This window comes from Lepisosteus platostomus, chromosome 5 (assembly GCF_059453375.1).
Source record: "Lepisosteus platostomus isolate fLepPlt1 chromosome 5, fLepPlt1.hap1, whole genome shotgun sequence".
Taxonomy (NCBI): domain Eukaryota; kingdom Metazoa; phylum Chordata; class Actinopteri; order Semionotiformes; family Lepisosteidae; genus Lepisosteus; species Lepisosteus platostomus.
In genome coordinates, this window is record NC_142615.1 from 1,668,719 (window position 1) to 1,685,403 (window position 16,685).

General features: G+C 50.3%; 2 protein-coding genes across 2 annotated transcripts in view; both read left to right on the forward strand.

The window, feature by feature from the left end:
• Window positions 1-16,685, forward strand: part of LOC148662378 (uncharacterized) — a 150,736-nt gene that overhangs the window by 35,862 nt on the left and 98,189 nt on the right. The gene's annotated exons all lie outside the window — the stretch shown is intronic.
• Window positions 1-16,685, forward strand: part of LOC148662380 (uncharacterized) — a 56,314-nt gene that overhangs the window by 525 nt on the left and 39,104 nt on the right. The window contains exons 2-5 of the mRNA XM_088632847.1: window positions 6,281-7,015; window positions 7,464-7,547; window positions 8,430-9,351; window positions 12,021-12,210. Of these exons, the coding sequence (XP_088488973.1) occupies window positions 6,281-7,015; window positions 7,464-7,547; window positions 8,430-9,351; window positions 12,021-12,210 (1,931 nt within the window). The remainder of the gene's footprint in view (window positions 1-6,280; window positions 7,016-7,463; window positions 7,548-8,429; window positions 9,352-12,020; window positions 12,211-16,685) is intronic.

Here is a 16,685-nt window from a genome sequence, read left to right on the forward strand (position 1 = left end):
AGTCCATTCACCCATTTCTCCCAGTTCAGGGTCGCAGGGCAGCTGGAACCTATTCCAGCAAGCAACGGACACAAGACGGGGTTCACCATGGACAGGACACCAGTCCATCGCAGGAAACACACACACACACACACACACACACACACACACACCAGGGCAAGTTCTCCCAGAAGGCCTTTAACCCACCGCATGTCTGTGGACTGTGGGAGGAAACCCTCACAAACACGGGGAGAACATGCAGACTCCTCACAGACAGCACCCCAGGAAGTGAACCCAGGGCCCCAGTGCTGCCAGGCAGCAGTGCTGACTACTGACTCCCTAACCCTAACCCTAGGGTCACTTGTCTTTTCAATGCCTCTCGGTTTGTAAGACTGGAGGTAGTGTGACTTCCTGAAATGATTTGGATTATAGACATTTGGACTAGTGCAGTATTTTCTGAGAGAAACACGTCTCTTTAGGAAACGGGAAGGTAATGTTGAGTGTTATAGGGAACTGCAGTACGTGTTGTGAGCACTAGATGGCACAACAGGACATGTAGAGAAGACTCAGATGAAAAATGCATGAGCCAGCGTGTCTCTGGAGAGGTGCAGGTGTGACTGTAAGATTCGTCACTGCTGGAGTTGTCTCTTCCATTGGAAGTCCTTGCCTGTACCTTCCTGTGGAAGTCCTGCAGCACAGTGAACTGTCATGTCCTTGTCCCACAGCAGGTCCAGCCCAGGGGCAAACTGCAGCTCTGACGCTGGTGCTGCTGGGCAGGGGAGGCTCAGGGAAGAGCTCAGCAGGAAACACCATCCTGGGAAGAAAGGAGTTTAAAACCTCCCTCTCCTCCCGGGCTGTGACCACTGAGTGTCAGAGAGCAGAGACGCAGATCCACGGGAGACCAGTGGCTGTGATCGACACTCCAGACTTCTTCGACCAAGCCTGTCCTGACCCCGGGGCTCAGATCCAGCGCTGTCTGGATCTGTCTGCCCCAGGAGCTCACGTCTTCCTCCTGGTGCTCCAGCTGGGCCAATTCTCCCAGGGAGAGAAGAAGATCCTGACACAGATCCAGCAGAAGTTCGGCCCGGGAGTCACACGGCACATCGTGATCCTGTTCACCCATGGCGACGACCTGGAAGGGGAGACAGAAGAGGAATTCCTGAAAAATTCCCAGAAGGACCGCCAAGAGCTGATCAGGGAGTGTGGGAGCAGGTACCAGGTCTTCAACAACAAGACAGCCAGCGCAGGTCACCCACAGGTGCCTCAGTTGCTGGAGAAGATCAACAGGCTGGTGGCGCAGAACAGAGGAGAGTTGTACCCCCTGACAGCCCAGGACAGGGGGGGGAGCGAGACCCAGGCAGAGGGAATGGAGCTGGGAATGACGCAGGAAGACATCAGGAAGCAGGCGGAGGAACTGCAGCGCTGGAACAGGCAGAAGAAATCAGACTCCAGCTCCGGAGGTAAGTCAGCATGTTTCAGAACGCGTCTTCAACAAGCGCCGCTCTGAGCACACTCAGCTGTTTCTGTCTTGCCTGTAATTCGCCAGTGGCTCTCTGGTCAACTGGTTTTCCCAAGCCACCTGCTCACGGCTCCTAAACATTCAGCGAGACACAGGTGTGTCAGGGAACACGCATCTGGCTCTCCGCCCGTCTGCTGCTACACAGCATTGTTTTCACTCCTCCTCTTCCTCTGTCCCAGTGACGGACAGAAGGATGTCACTGGTGTTCACCGATGTCCATAAACTGGGTGCATCTGACATTGCGCACACCACAGCGCATTGGCTCAGCAGCTCTGAGCTGCGCAGAGCTCTAGGGATCTGTATGTGGGAGAGGGACGGACTCACAGGCTTCCTTAACACACTTCTGCTCTCTGGTCCACCAGTCCATTCACCCATTTCTCCCAGTTCAGGGTCGCAGGGCAGCTGGAACCTATCCCAGCAAGCAATGGACACAAGACGGGGTTCACCCTGGACAGGACAGCAGTCCATCACAGGTCGGACACACACACACTCACACACCCTGGACAGGACATCAGTCCATCACAGGACACACACACTCACACACACACACACAAACAAACAAACACACACACACACACACACACACACACACACACCCTGGAGAGGACACCAGTCCATCACAGGACACACACACACACTCACACACCCTGGACAGGACACCAGTCCATCACAGGACACACACACACACTGACCCAAACACACACTCACTAAAACCGGGCCAGTTCTCCCAGAAGCCCATTAACCCACAACATGTCTGTGGACTGTGGGAGGAAACCCTCACAAACACGAGGAGAACATGCAGACTCCTCACAGACAGCACCCCAGGAAGTGAACCCAGGGCCCCAGTGCTGCCAGGCAGCAGTGCTGAATCCTGACTCCCTAACCCTAACTCTAGGGTCACTTGTCTTTATAATGCCTCTCGGTTTGTAAGACTGGAGGTAGTGTGACTTCCTGAAATGATTTGGATTATAGACATTTGGACTAGTGCAGTACTTTCTGGGAGAAACATGTCTCTTTAGGAAACAGGAAGGTAATGTTGAGTGTTGTGTTGTGTATATGTTGTGAGCACCAGATGGCACAACAGGACATGTAGAGAAGACTCAGATGAAAAATGCATGAGCCAGCGTGTCTCTGGAGAGGTGCAGGTGTGACTGTAAGATTCGTCACTGCTGGAGTTGTCTCTTCCATTGGAAGTCCTTGCCTGTACCTTCCTGTGGAAGTCCTGCAGCACAGTGAACTGTCATGTCCTTGCCTGTACCTTCCTGTAGAAAACCTGAAATTGACTCAGGAGTGCCATTTCAAAAGCAATTCTTTCCTTTTCAGACCAGCTGCAGGAGAGGCGGATCGTCCTCATTGGGAAAACAGGAGTGGGGAAGAGCGCCTCTGGAAACACCATTCTGGGCAGGAAGGAGTTTCAATCTGCCCTCAGGACCAAATCGGTGACAAAGCGCTGTGAGAAACAGTCCACAGAGATCGATGGGAGACGTGTCGCTGTGATCTGCACTCCAGGCATCTTTGACACTGACGTCCCCGATGAACGTATAATTCCTGAGATCGTGAGGTGTGTCCAGGTCTCCTGCCCGGGACCCCACGCCTTCCTGCTGGTTATCCAGCTGGGCCGCTTCACCGAGGAGGAGAAGAACGCTGTGGAGGCCCTGCAGAAGCTCTTTGGAGAAAGGGCCAATTATTACACTATCGTCCTCTTCACCAGGGGGGATGAGCTGGAAGATGAAACCATTGACGACTACGTGGAGAATACCCATCAAGACCTCCAGGAGGTGATCCGGAAGTGTGGCAGCAGGTACCACGTCTTCAACAACAAAGACATGGAGAATTACACCCAGGTGAGGGAGCTGCTGACCATGATCGACCGCATGGTGGCGGCCAACGGGGGCGGCTACTACACCCAGGGGATGTTCGAGGAGGCAGAGAGGAAGATCCGGGAGAAGGAGGAGGAGTTGAAGAGGAAGAAATGCAGCCTGGAACACAGGCAAGAGCTGCAGATCCTGGAGAAACAGCAGAAGCTGGAGCTGATGAGCATGAAGCAGGAGGCCATGAGGGCTGAGCTGGAGAGAATCCACCAGGAGAGAACAGAGGAGCTCAAGAAGAAACACCAGGAAGAGCTGAAGAAGATCAGGGAGGAGGCTGAAAACTCACAGTACAACTTCAGCTTCATCAAAGCCCTGCAAATTAGCTGGGAGATGTTTAAAGATCTGTTCAGAAAAAAAACATTAATAGTTCAAGAGTAACGATTTGAGAGCACCTACAGCAAATGTTTAATCAGGCCAATTCTACTTTCATGATTTTAAGATTATCAATAAGTTTAAACTGTCCTTCCTGTCCTATTTTCTATTGGTTTTATGGTTTAGTAATACTCTTTGCATCATTGTAAATCCAAAATAAATGGTTTACTGGCTTTCTCTAGTGACTTAATTAGTGTGACTCTCACTGTAGAAAAAGGGAAGTCTGTGACAGAATATTGCCCTTTTCACTCATTTTGCTTGAGGGGAATGCCAAACGGATTTAAATGTCTTTTTTAATTTGTTCAAAAATAAACTTTTTACTGCAGGAACCAAGCACACTCAAGACCGCATAAAACACCTTCAGGGGTAGATTAAAACGTCCTCTCGTTTCGGGTTGTTGGCCACTATTGGCACTTCCTGGAATCCGAACCACCTTTCTCCTCTTGACCGCGGACTCGCCTGACGTACCTGTCGCTGTCCCTAGTTTCCTGTGCTTCTCTGTCCTTCCGGTGTCTCTCTCCCTGGGGCTATACTGATTCTGCTTGGCTCAGCACTGACGTTCGGATGTCCTGAGACCCGCCTGGCACCAGGTCGCCCCACGTCCGCTGCCTGAGGGCGTGGGTTTCTATAGGGCATTCCTGAACAGCTGAGCCTGGGCTTACCCCATCTCGCCACTACACAGAGGGTCTTTTCTGCTCTCCTGCCTCTCCACGGTTCGTCCCTTCGGACCTCCGTGACAGTACCAGATTGTTCACCTGCTTGTTCCCCTACTGTACCTCCTCCTGCGTCTGCACAGGACCCACACATCTTATTGGACAATAATCCACAGGGTGTTATTGGACACTGCACGTCCAGACAGCTACACACTTCCCTAAATAAGGTGTCCTTGTCCACAATCTGGGGACAAATACAGCTCTTGACCTTCCCCTGTATGTAAGAGACTAATAGACACTCTGCATTCGCAATTTCTAAAAAGACATCATTTTGATGTTCTGAATTCGGTACAAGTCTACAAAAATGTACAATGCCAATATTCTGAATGTGTTACGATGATACAGTCTGTTCACTCTTTCGTCTCATAACTGGATCAGTCAGTGGGACATCTGGAGGTGCTGTTGGGCAGGAGCAGCACCGCAAATTAGCTCAGCAGCTCTAGGGATCTGTACGTGGGAGAGGGACAGACTCGCAGGCTTCCTTAACACACTTCTGCTCTCTGATCCACCAGTCCATTCACCCATTTCTCCCAGTTCAGGGTCGCAGGGCAGCTGGAACCTATCCCAGCAAGCAACGGACACAAGATGGGGTTCATCCTGGACAGGACACCAGTCCATCACAGGTGAGACACACAATCAGACACCCTGGACAGGACACCAGTCCATCACAGGACATACACACACTCACACACCCTGGACAGGACACCAGCCCTTCACAGGACACACACACAATCACACACCCTGGACAGGACACCAGTCCATCACAGGACACACACCCTTGACAGGACACCAGACAATCACAGGACACACACACACACACACACACACACACACACACACACACACACACACACACACACACACACTGGACAGGACACCAGTCCATCACTGGACAAACACACACACACACACACACACACACACACACACACACACACACACACACACACACACACACACACACACACACACTGGACAGGACACCAGACAATCACAGGACACACACACACTCACACACACCCTGGACAGGACACCAGTCCATCACAGGACACTCACACACACACACACACACACACACACACACACACACTGGACAGGACACCAGTCCATCACTGGACACACACAAACACACACACACACACACACATACACACACGCACACACACACACACACACACACACACACACTGGACAGGACACCAGACAATCACAGGACACACACACACTCACACACACCCTGGACAGGACACCAGCCCATCACAGAACACACACACTCACACCAGGGCCAGTTCTCCCAGAAGGCCATTAACCCACCGCATGTCTGTGGACTGTGGGAGGAAACCCTCACAAACACGGGGAGAACATGCAGACTCCACACAGACAGCACCCCAGGAAGTGAACCCAGGGCCCCAGTGCTGCCAGGCAGCAGTGCTGACTACTGACTCCCTAACCCTAACTCTAGGGTCACTTGTCTTTATAATGCCTCTCGGTTTTTAAGACTGGAGGTAGTGTGACTTCCTGAAATGATTTGGATTATAGACATTTGGACTAGTGCAGTACTTTCTGGGAGAAACATGTCTCTTTAGGAAACAGGAAGGTAATGTTGAGTGTTGTGTTGTGTATGTGTTGTGAGCACTAGATGGCACAACAGGACATGTAGAGAAGACTCAGATGAAAAATGCATGAGCCAGCGTGTCTCTGGAGAGGTGCAGGTGTGACTGTAAGATTCGTCACTGCTGGAGTTGTCTCTTCCATTGGAAGTCCTTGCCTGTACCTTCCTGTGGAAGTCCTGCAGCACAGTGAACTGTCATGTCCTTGTCCCACAGCAGGTCCAGCCCAGGGGCAAACTGCAGCTCTGACGCTGGTGCTGCTGGGCAGGAGAGGCTCAGGGAAGAGCTCAGCAGGAAACACCATCCTGGGAAGAAAGGAGTTTAAAACCTCCCTCTCCTCCCGGGCTGTGACCACTGAGTGTCAGAGAGCAGAGACGCAGATCCACGGGAGACCAGTGGCTGTGATCGACACTCCAGACTTCTTCGACCAAGCCTGTCCTGACCCCGGGGCTCAGATCCAGCGCTGTCTGGATCTGTCTGCCCCAGGAGCTCACGTCTTCCTCCTGGTGCTCCAGCTGGGCCAATTCTCCCAGGGAGAGAAGAAGATCCTGACACAGATCCAGCAGAAGTTCGGCCCGGGAGTCACACGGCACATCGTGATCCTGTTCACCCATGGCGACGACCTGGAAGGGGAGACAGAAGAGGAATTCCTGAAAAATTCCCAGAAGGACCGCCAAGAGCTGATCAGGGAGTGTGGGAGCAGGTACCAGGTCTTCAACAACAAGACAGCCAGCGCAGGTCACCCACAGGTGCCTCAGTTGCTGGAGAAGATCAACAGGCTGGTGGCGCAGAACAGAGGAGAGTTGTACCCCCTGACAGCCCAGGACAGGGGGGGGAGCGAGACCCAGGCAGAGGGAATGGAGCTGGGAATGACGCAGGAAGACATCAGGAAGCAGGCGGAGGAACTGCAGCGCTGGAACAGGCAGAAGAAATCAGACTCCAGCTCCGGAGGTAAGTCAGCATGTTTCAGAACGCGTCTTCAACAAGCGCCGCTCTGAGCACACTCAGCTGTTTCTGTCTTGCCTGTAATTCGCCAGTGGCTCTCTGGTCAACTGGTTTTCCCAAGCCACCTGCTCACGGCTCCTAAACATTCAGCGAGACACAGGTGTGTCAGGGAACACGCATCTGGCTCTCCGCCCGTCTGCTGCTACACAGCATTGTTTTCACTCCTCCTCTTCCTCTGTCCCAGTGACGGACAGAAGGATGTCACTGGTGTTCACCGATGTCCATAAACTGGGTGCATCTGACATTGCGCACACCACAGCGCATTGGCTCAGCAGCTCTGAGCTGCGCAGAGCTCTAGGGATCTGTATGTGGGAGAGGGACGGACTCACAGGCTTCCTTAACACACTTCTGCTCTCTGGTCCACCAGTCCATTCACCCATTTCTCCCAGTTCAGGGTCGCAGGGCAGCTGGAACCTATCCCAGCAAGCAATGGACACAAGACGGGGTTCACCCTGGACAGGACAGCAGTCCATCACAGGTCGGACACACACACACTCACACACCCTGGACAGGACATCAGTCCATCACAGGACACACACACTCACACACCCTGGACAGGACACCAGTCCATCACAGGACACACACACACACACACACACACAAACAAACAAACACACACACACACACACACACCCTGGAGAGGACACCAGTCCATCACAGGACACACACACACACTCACACACCCTGGACAGGACACCAGTCCATCACAGGACACACACACACACTGACCCAAACACACACTCACTAAAACCGGGCCAGTTCTCCCAGAAGCCCATTAACCCACAACATGTCTGTGGACTGTGGGAGGAAACCCTCACAAACACGAGGAGAACATGCAGACTCCTCACAGACAGCACCCCAGGAAGTGAACCCAGGGCCCCAGTGCTGCCAGGCAGCAGTGCTGAATCCTGACTCCCTAACCCTAACTCTAGGGTCACTTGTCTTTATAATGCCTCTCGGTTTGTAAGACTGGAGGTAGTGTGACTTCCTGAAATGATTTGGATTATAGACATTTGGACTAGTGCAGTACTTTCTGGGAGAAACATGTCTCTTTAGGAAACAGGAAGGTAATGTTGAGTGTTGTGTTGTGTATATGTTGTGAGCACCAGATGGCACAACAGGACATGTAGAGAAGACTCAGATGAAAAATGCATGAGCCAGCGTGTCTCTGGAGAGGTGCAGGTGTGACTGTAAGATTCGTCACTGCTGGAGTTGTCTCTTCCATTGGAAGTCCTTGCCTGTACCTTCCTGTGGAAGTCCTGCAGCACAGTGAACTGTCATGTCCTTGCCTGTACCTTCCTGTAGAAAACCTGAAATTGACTCAGGAGTGCCATTTCAAAAGCAATTCTTTCCTTTTCAGACCAGCTGCAGGAGAGGCGGATCGTCCTCATTGGGAAAACAGGAGTGGGGAAGAGCGCCTCTGGAAACACCATTCTGGGCAGGAAGGAGTTTCAATCTGCCCTCAGGACCAAATCGGTGACAAAGCGCTGTGAGAAACAGTCCACAGAGATCGATGGGAGACGTGTCGCTGTGATCTGCACTCCAGGCATCTTTGACACTGACGTCCCCGATGAACGTATAATTCCTGAGATCGTGAGGTGTGTCCAGGTCTCCTGCCCGGGACCCCACGCCTTCCTGCTGGTTATCCAGCTGGGCCGCTTCACCGAGGAGGAGAAGAACGCTGTGGAGGCCCTGCAGAAGCTCTTTGGAGAAAGGGCCAATTATTACACTATCGTCCTCTTCACCAGGGGGGATGAGCTGGAAGATGAAACCATTGACGACTACGTGGAGAATACCCATCAAGACCTCCAGGAGGTGATCCGGAAGTGTGGCAGCAGGTACCACGTCTTCAACAACAAAGACATGGAGAATTACACCCAGGTGAGGGAGCTGCTGACCATGATCGACCGCATGGTGGCGGCCAACGGGGGCGGCTACTACACCCAGGGGATGTTCGAGGAGGCAGAGAGGAAGATCCGGGAGAAGGAGGAGGAGTTGAAGAGGAAGAAATGCAGCCTGGAACACAGGCAAGAGCTGCAGATCCTGGAGAAACAGCAGAAGCTGGAGCTGATGAGCATGAAGCAGGAGGCCATGAGGGCTGAGCTGGAGAGAATCCACCAGGAGAGAACAGAGGAGCTCAAGAAGAAACACCAGGAAGAGCTGAAGAAGATCAGGGAGGAGGCTGAAAACTCACAGTACAACTTCAGCTTCATCAAAGCCCTGCAAATTAGCTGGGAGATGTTTAAAGATCTGTTCAGAAAAAAAACATTAATAGTTCAAGAGTAACGATTTGAGAGCACCTACAGCAAATGTTTAATCAGGCCAATTCTACTTTCATGATTTTAAGATTATCAATAAGTTTAAACTGTCCTTCCTGTCCTATTTTCTATTGGTTTTATGGTTTAGTAATACTCTTTGCATCATTGTAAATCCAAAATAAATGGTTTACTGGCTTTCTCTAGTGACTTAATTAGTGTGACTCTCACTGTAGAAAAAGGGAAGTCTGTGACAGAATATTGCCCTTTTCACTCATTTTGCTTGAGGGGAATGCCAAACGGATTTAAATGTCTTTTTTAATTTGTTCAAAAATAAACTTTTTACTGCAGGAACCAAGCACACTCAAGACCGCATAAAACACCTTCAGGGGTAGATTAAAACGTCCTCTCGTTTCGGGTTGTTGGCCACTATTGGCACTTCCTGGAATCCGAACCACCTTTCTCCTCTTGACCGCGGACTCGCCTGACGTACCTGTCGCTGTCCCTAGTTTCCTGTGCTTCTCTGTCCTTCCGGTGTCTCTCTCCCTGGGGCTATACTGATTCTGCTTGGCTCAGCACTGACGTTCGGATGTCCTGAGACCCGCCTGGCACCAGGTCGCCCCACGTCCGCTGCCTGAGGGCGTGGGTTTCTATAGGGCATTCCTGAACAGCTGAGCCTGGGCTTACCCCATCTCGCCACTACACAGAGGGTCTTTTCTGCTCTCCTGCCTCTCCACGGTTCGTCCCTTCGGACCTCCGTGACAGTACCAGATTGTTCACCTGCTTGTTCCCCTACTGTACCTCCTCCTGCGTCTGCACAGGACCCACACATCTTATTGGACAATAATCCACAGGGTGTTATTGGACACTGCACGTCCAGACAGCTACACACTTCCCTAAATAAGGTGTCCTTGTCCACAATCTGGGGACAAATACAGCTCTTGACCTTCCCCTGTATGTAAGAGACTAATAGACACTCTGCATTCGCAATTTCTAAAAAGACATCATTTTGATGTTCTGAATTCGGTACAAGTCTACAAAAATGTACAATGCCAATATTCTGAATGTGTTACGATGATACAGTCTGTTCACTCTTTCGTCTCATAACTGGATCAGTCAGTGGGACATCTGGAGGTGCTGTTGGGCAGGAGCAGCACCGCAAATTAGCTCAGCAGCTCTAGGGATCTGTACGTGGGAGAGGGACAGACTCGCAGGCTTCCTTAACACACTTCTGCTCTCTGATCCACCAGTCCATTCACCCATTTCTCCCAGTTCAGGGTCGCAGGGCAGCTGGAACCTATCCCAGCAAGCAACGGACACAAGATGGGGTTCATCCTGGACAGGACACCAGTCCATCACAGGTGAGACACACAATCAGACACCCTGGACAGGACACCAGTCCATCACAGGACATACACACACTCACACACCCTGGACAGGACACCAGCCCTTCACAGGACACACACACAATCACACACCCTGGACAGGACACCAGTCCATCACAGGACACACACCCTTGACAGGACACCAGACAATCACAGGACACACACACACACACACACACACACACACACACACACACACACACACACACACACACACACACACACACTGAACAGGACACCAGTCCATCACTGGACAAACACACACACACACACACACACACACACACACACACACACACACACACACACACACACACACACACACACACACACTGGACAGGACACCAGACAATCACAGGACACACACACACTCACACACACCCTGGACAGGACACCAGCCCATCACAGAACACACACACTCACACCAGGGCCAGTTCTCCCAGAAGGCCATTAACCCACCGCATGTCTGTGGACTGTGGGAGGAAACCCTCACAAACACGGGGAGAACATGCAGACTCCACACAGACAGCACCCCAGGAAGTGAACCCAGGGCCCCAGTGCTGCCAGGCAGCAGTGCTGACTACTGACTCCCTAACCCTAACTCTAGGGTCACTTGTCTTTATAATGCCTCTCGGTTTTTAAGACTGGAGGTAGTGTGACTTCCTGAAATGATTTGGATTATAGACATTTGGACTAGTGCAGTACTTTCTGGGAGAAACATGTCTCTTTAGGAAACAGGAAGGTAATGTTGAGTGTTGTGTTGTGTATGTGTTGTGAGCACTAGATGGCACAACAGGACATGTAGAGAAGACTCAGATGACAAATACATGAGCCAGTGTGTCTCTGGAGAGGTGCAGGTGTGACTGTAAGATTCGTCACTGCTGGAGTTGTCTCTTCCATTGGAAGTCCTTGCCTGTACCTTCCTGTGGAAGTCCTGCAGCACAGTGAACTGTCATGTCCTTGTCCCACAGCAGGTCCAGCCCAGGGGCAAACTGCAGCTCTGACGCTGGTGCTGCTGGGCAGGAGAGGCTCAGGGAAGAGCTCAGCAGGAAACACCATCCTGGGAAGAAAGGAGTTTTAAACCTCCCTCACCTCCTGGGCTGTGACCACTGAGTGTCAGAGAGCAGAGACGCAGATCGACGGGAGACGAGTGGCTATGATCGACACCCCAGACACCCCAGACAACAACAAGACAGCCAGCGCAGGTCACCCACAGGTGCCTGAGCTGCTGGAGAAGATCAACAGGCTGGTGGCGCAGAACAGAAGAGAACACTTCAGCACCTAGTTGCTCTAGATAGATACTTCGTCAAGAGAGGGAGATGAGGAGCTGAAGAGGAAATGCGAAGAGCTGTATAAGAGCATGGAACAGGTGATGACCAGAACAGAGGACCAGTGGAGAAGAGCTGAGACGGGGGCTGAGTTCCAGAGGGAGCTGGAGGAGCTGGAGAGGAAACATGAAGAGGAGAAGAGGAAACTCAGGGAAGAGGTGGAGAACCCAGGAGTCTGGGCATTTCTGAAGTCAAAAGGGAAAAAAAAGTGAAACAAGGTCTTGGAAACTGAAGTTAACTTTAGGAGAAACCCTGCAGGTGTGGAAGTGTATTTCCTGATCACTGTTTTCATTAAAAACCTTGCAACTTGTAGCGTTCCTTTCTCTTGTTTGTCCGGTACATAACGCCGAATAAAACAGTGAGATCTTCCATATGATCATAATGGTCGATGTATCTGTCAGAACAATGGAATACAATACTATGCTTATTTTGTATCCAACAAGGCCTGTGTTACAACATCCATGACACGAAATTAGAGAGCATGAGGAGATCAGCAGCTCATACAGTAATCACACTGTGCACAACAATGTATTAAGAATAAGAACACATTTATACAGTGATGACCTGTAAGGACTCCCCAGTGAAGGTGAAGAGATGTGTGGGTCCTGTGCAGATGCAGGAGGAGGTACAGTAGGTGAACAAGCAGGTGAACAATCCGGGACGTCAGGCGAGTCCGCGGTCAAGAGGAGAAAGGTGGTTCGAAATCCAGGAAGTGCCAATAGTGGCCAACAACCCGAAACGAGAGGCGAGGTCCAAAGTCGAAGGGCAAAAGGGCAGTCCAGAATCCAGAAGAGGGACAGAATAATCGCCAGGCAGAGCTCTCAAGGAGCCGGCCAGCAGAGGGCGCTAAAGCCAACAGGCCAACCAGTTTCCCATCCAAAGAGATGATCTCAGGTTAGAGTACACCAGGAAGAGGATGGACAGGACTCTCTGAAGGAAACACGTCTCTGTAGTGAATTAGGAGGTAACCTTAGTGGTCTTACCAATATGAACCCTAGGTGACACGACATGACCTACAACTCTAAACATGCTTTCGTCACCAGCCCGGGCACGAGCCCTTCAGCCCACTGCCCTCAGGCAAGAGACACAAGAGCATACGGACACAGACCACCAGTGTCCTCAATAGCTTCTACCCACAAGCAGGGCGATTGGCCCTGTCCCTCGGAGCACACCTGCACCATCACCCTCTCCCTCATGATGAATTCTTAATTATTGCCCATCTCCAGTCAATGTTTACGTTCAAGCTGTTTACTTGTTGGCTCGTACATTGTCTGCTGTTTGTTTGTCTGTTGTCTTGATGCGCTGTCTGCACTCTGTGTTTTTACACTTGTTTTAACACTCGAGGGACTTTCTGTAGGTAAGAATTCCATCGTACCGGTCACATATGGCAATGAAGTTCAAGATCAAGTTCTTTCAGATAAATCTGTGGGGTTAAGTGTTGATTGTTGGCGCCATTTCAACTGTTTGCTGTTGCCTCTCGGAGGGACGCAGTTTCAGCTTGTCCCCAGGGCAGGTGACCTTCATGGCTTCAGTCTCTGTCGATTGGCAGGAGTCTGCTGGGGAAAGAGGCAGGAGACCAGTGTTCCTGCAGTACGTGTTCTCTGCCCCCAGGTGGCAGTAAAACTCCATTTTAAACCTTTAGGGTTCACCCAGTCCCCACAGTGAATGTCTCCTCTTCCTGTTTCTCTCTTGGAATTGTAAGCTGTCAGCCAAAGAGAAGATTTCTTGCTGAACCTCCGGAAAGGCTGTGGTACTTCCTGGAAATTGTTTTCAACTTCCTGCTCTCTGCCTGAGACAAGTCACACACACACACACACACACACACACACACACACACCCTGCCAACAACAGGGTTTTACACTATGGGCTCTGACAGGTTTCTGTCCCATACCAACAGATCAGACTTCGAGCCCTGTTTCTCTTTGAGGTGTTGTTGCTGCATTAGTGTGCTGTGGGCCTGTTACCTCTCTGCCTCACTGGTCCTTCCTCTAGAACCTCAGTCTCGGTATTGGGTTGTGGGGTTTTGGATGTGCCTGAAACAACAGCTGAGCCGAGAGATAGAAGACAGGAAGAAATATCTGAGTGATGTGGAGACACTGTGTCAGGAGTATGAGGAGAAACTGCAGGAGGAGTCTGGAAAGTCACTGCTTGCACTTAAAGACCTGGGAGAAATTTAAAGAATGGATAAAAAGTAGATAATGTGGTGAACATAATTGTGATCAATGTGACCTGAATTTGAAAGTCAATACAATTCTTTGCAATTGAGGTCAAAGAATTCTAAGAAAATCAGACCGGGCTTTGAAACGTTTCATTAATTGTTTAGAACAACAGTGCAGATCCACTGCAGTGAACCATAAAGTTATCCACTCTGAAACGATGAACACATGAAGCGTTTCTTGACATTTGTAAACATTAAAGAAAGAGATCAACAAATCCAGAAAGAAAATCCAGTGTACAAATATATTTGTAACGTCTTCCATGAAGTACTGAGAGGAGAAACGGAGCTGGTCCTCTTGATATTGTCACAACTGAGGGGTTCGGAAACTGGTGAAAATCAGGAACCGACCGAGCGGTTAAGTCAATAAGTCAAACAACTATTCATAACCCCCGACTGGAAGTGATTTCTCTACAATAAGACACAACTCTTCACTCTTCACTGGGGTTCGGTGTGGGTCAGCAGAGTCCTGGCTTCACGCGTGTGGAGAGGATACAGGATACAGACGTGACAGCAGCCTCTGAACAGGTCAAAGGTCATGGGTTTCATACAGCAGGCTTGTGGTAGCAGAGCTCGTTCTGAATGTCCATATTAGGAGCTGTTCTTCTCTACAGATACTTCCTTGTACCTGACCACTTGATTTCTCAGAAATGAAAATTCACCTTTAGTTTGGTGAACAGGAAGTCTAGAAACAGAAAGTATGAAATGTGGCTCGACTTTCTGCGGTTATATCGTTAGCATCAGAAGGTCAGATAAACTGCTTGCAATTTCATATTGTTGCTAATAAGAAGGCATGTCTTGAGACTTCTGTGCATAAAAAAGTCAATGCCAAAATTCTTCCTCATTACATTGACAAGAGACAAACTAGACTGCACACAAGAAAAGATACCACACACAAGTTACTCTGTGTACAGTGTTGACAAACAAGGCGTTTCAGGGGCCTAACGTTCTGGTCACCCAGAAACCCCCAGACTTCTTCTACGTTTGAAACTGTTCAATAGTGCCTGCAGAGGCCAGAGAAGAGATGAGCTGCCTTCTGATAAATGTGATACACCCTGCAGTCAGATCTCTCTCTCTGCACCCGGATGGCACAAAATCAACAGGAGCCGATCTCCTATCTCCTGATTATTCTAAAACTGCACCCCAAGGAGGAAAGACGTCTCTGTAGTCGAGGTCTGTTTGACCCAGGATACCCGAGGTCCCCAGACACACAGAACAGCCAGCTCAGATACTGGCTCCAGTCAGGGGTGGGCTGGATGATCAGGAAACAGGGGCTCCTGCTTCAGGTCCCCACTCCTCTCTCCTCTCTGTTCTCCTCCTCCTCTCCTCCTCCTTGTTCTCTTCTTGTGATCTTATATGGTCTGTTTGTGTACTGTTCACTGACACTCATGAACCCACAGCTTACCTGGGTATACTGGGTAACTCACCTGGGTATACTGGGTATACTGGGTAACTTATCTGGGTATACTGGGTAACTCACTGGGTATACTGGGTAACTTACCTGGGTATACTGGGTAACTTATCTGGGTATACTGAGGTAACTCACCTGGGTATACTGGGTAACTTATCTGGGTATACTGGGTAACTCACCTGGGTATACTGGGTAACTTACCTGGGTATACTGGTATACTGGGTAACTCACCTGGGTATACTGGGTGTCCTGGGGTAATTTACCTGGGTATACTGGGTAACTTACCTGGGTATACTGGGTAACTTACATGGGTATACTGGTTAACTCACCTGGGTATCCTGGGGTAACTTACCTGGGTATACTGGGGTAACTTACCTGGGTATACTGAGGTCATTTACCTGGGTATCCTGGGGTAACTTACCTGGGTATACTGGGGTAACTTACCTGGGTATACTGAGGCCATCTCCAACTTACCCTTTCTCTCTAAAATTCTAGAACGTGCTGTCACACTTCAGTTACATAACCACCTCATGACAAACAACCTTTTCGAACCCCTCCAATCTGGCTTCCGTCAACTTCATAGCACAGAAACCGCCCTAGTCAAAGTCACCAACGATCTCCTAATAGCTTCTGATTCTGGTTCTCTTTCCATACTCATCCTTCTTGATCTCAGTGCTGCCTTTGACACTGTTGACCATAACATCTTGCTTTCTCGTCTCGAGACTGTGTTTGGAGTCTCTGACACTGCCCTCAAATGGTTTAAGTCTTACCTCACTGATCGCTGTCACTTTGTCTCTCTCAATGGGTACAGGTCTGAAATTGGTCTTGTCAAGTCTGGTGTCCCTCAGGGCTCAATACTGGGCCCCTTGCTCTTCAGCATTTACATGTTCCCACTTGGTCAGCTTTTAAGATCACATGGCCTCAGCTTTCATTTTTACGCTGACGATACTCAAATATACATCCATACCAAACCCGACACTGATGTGGCTGTCTCTATTCTATCTAATTGCATCTCTGACATA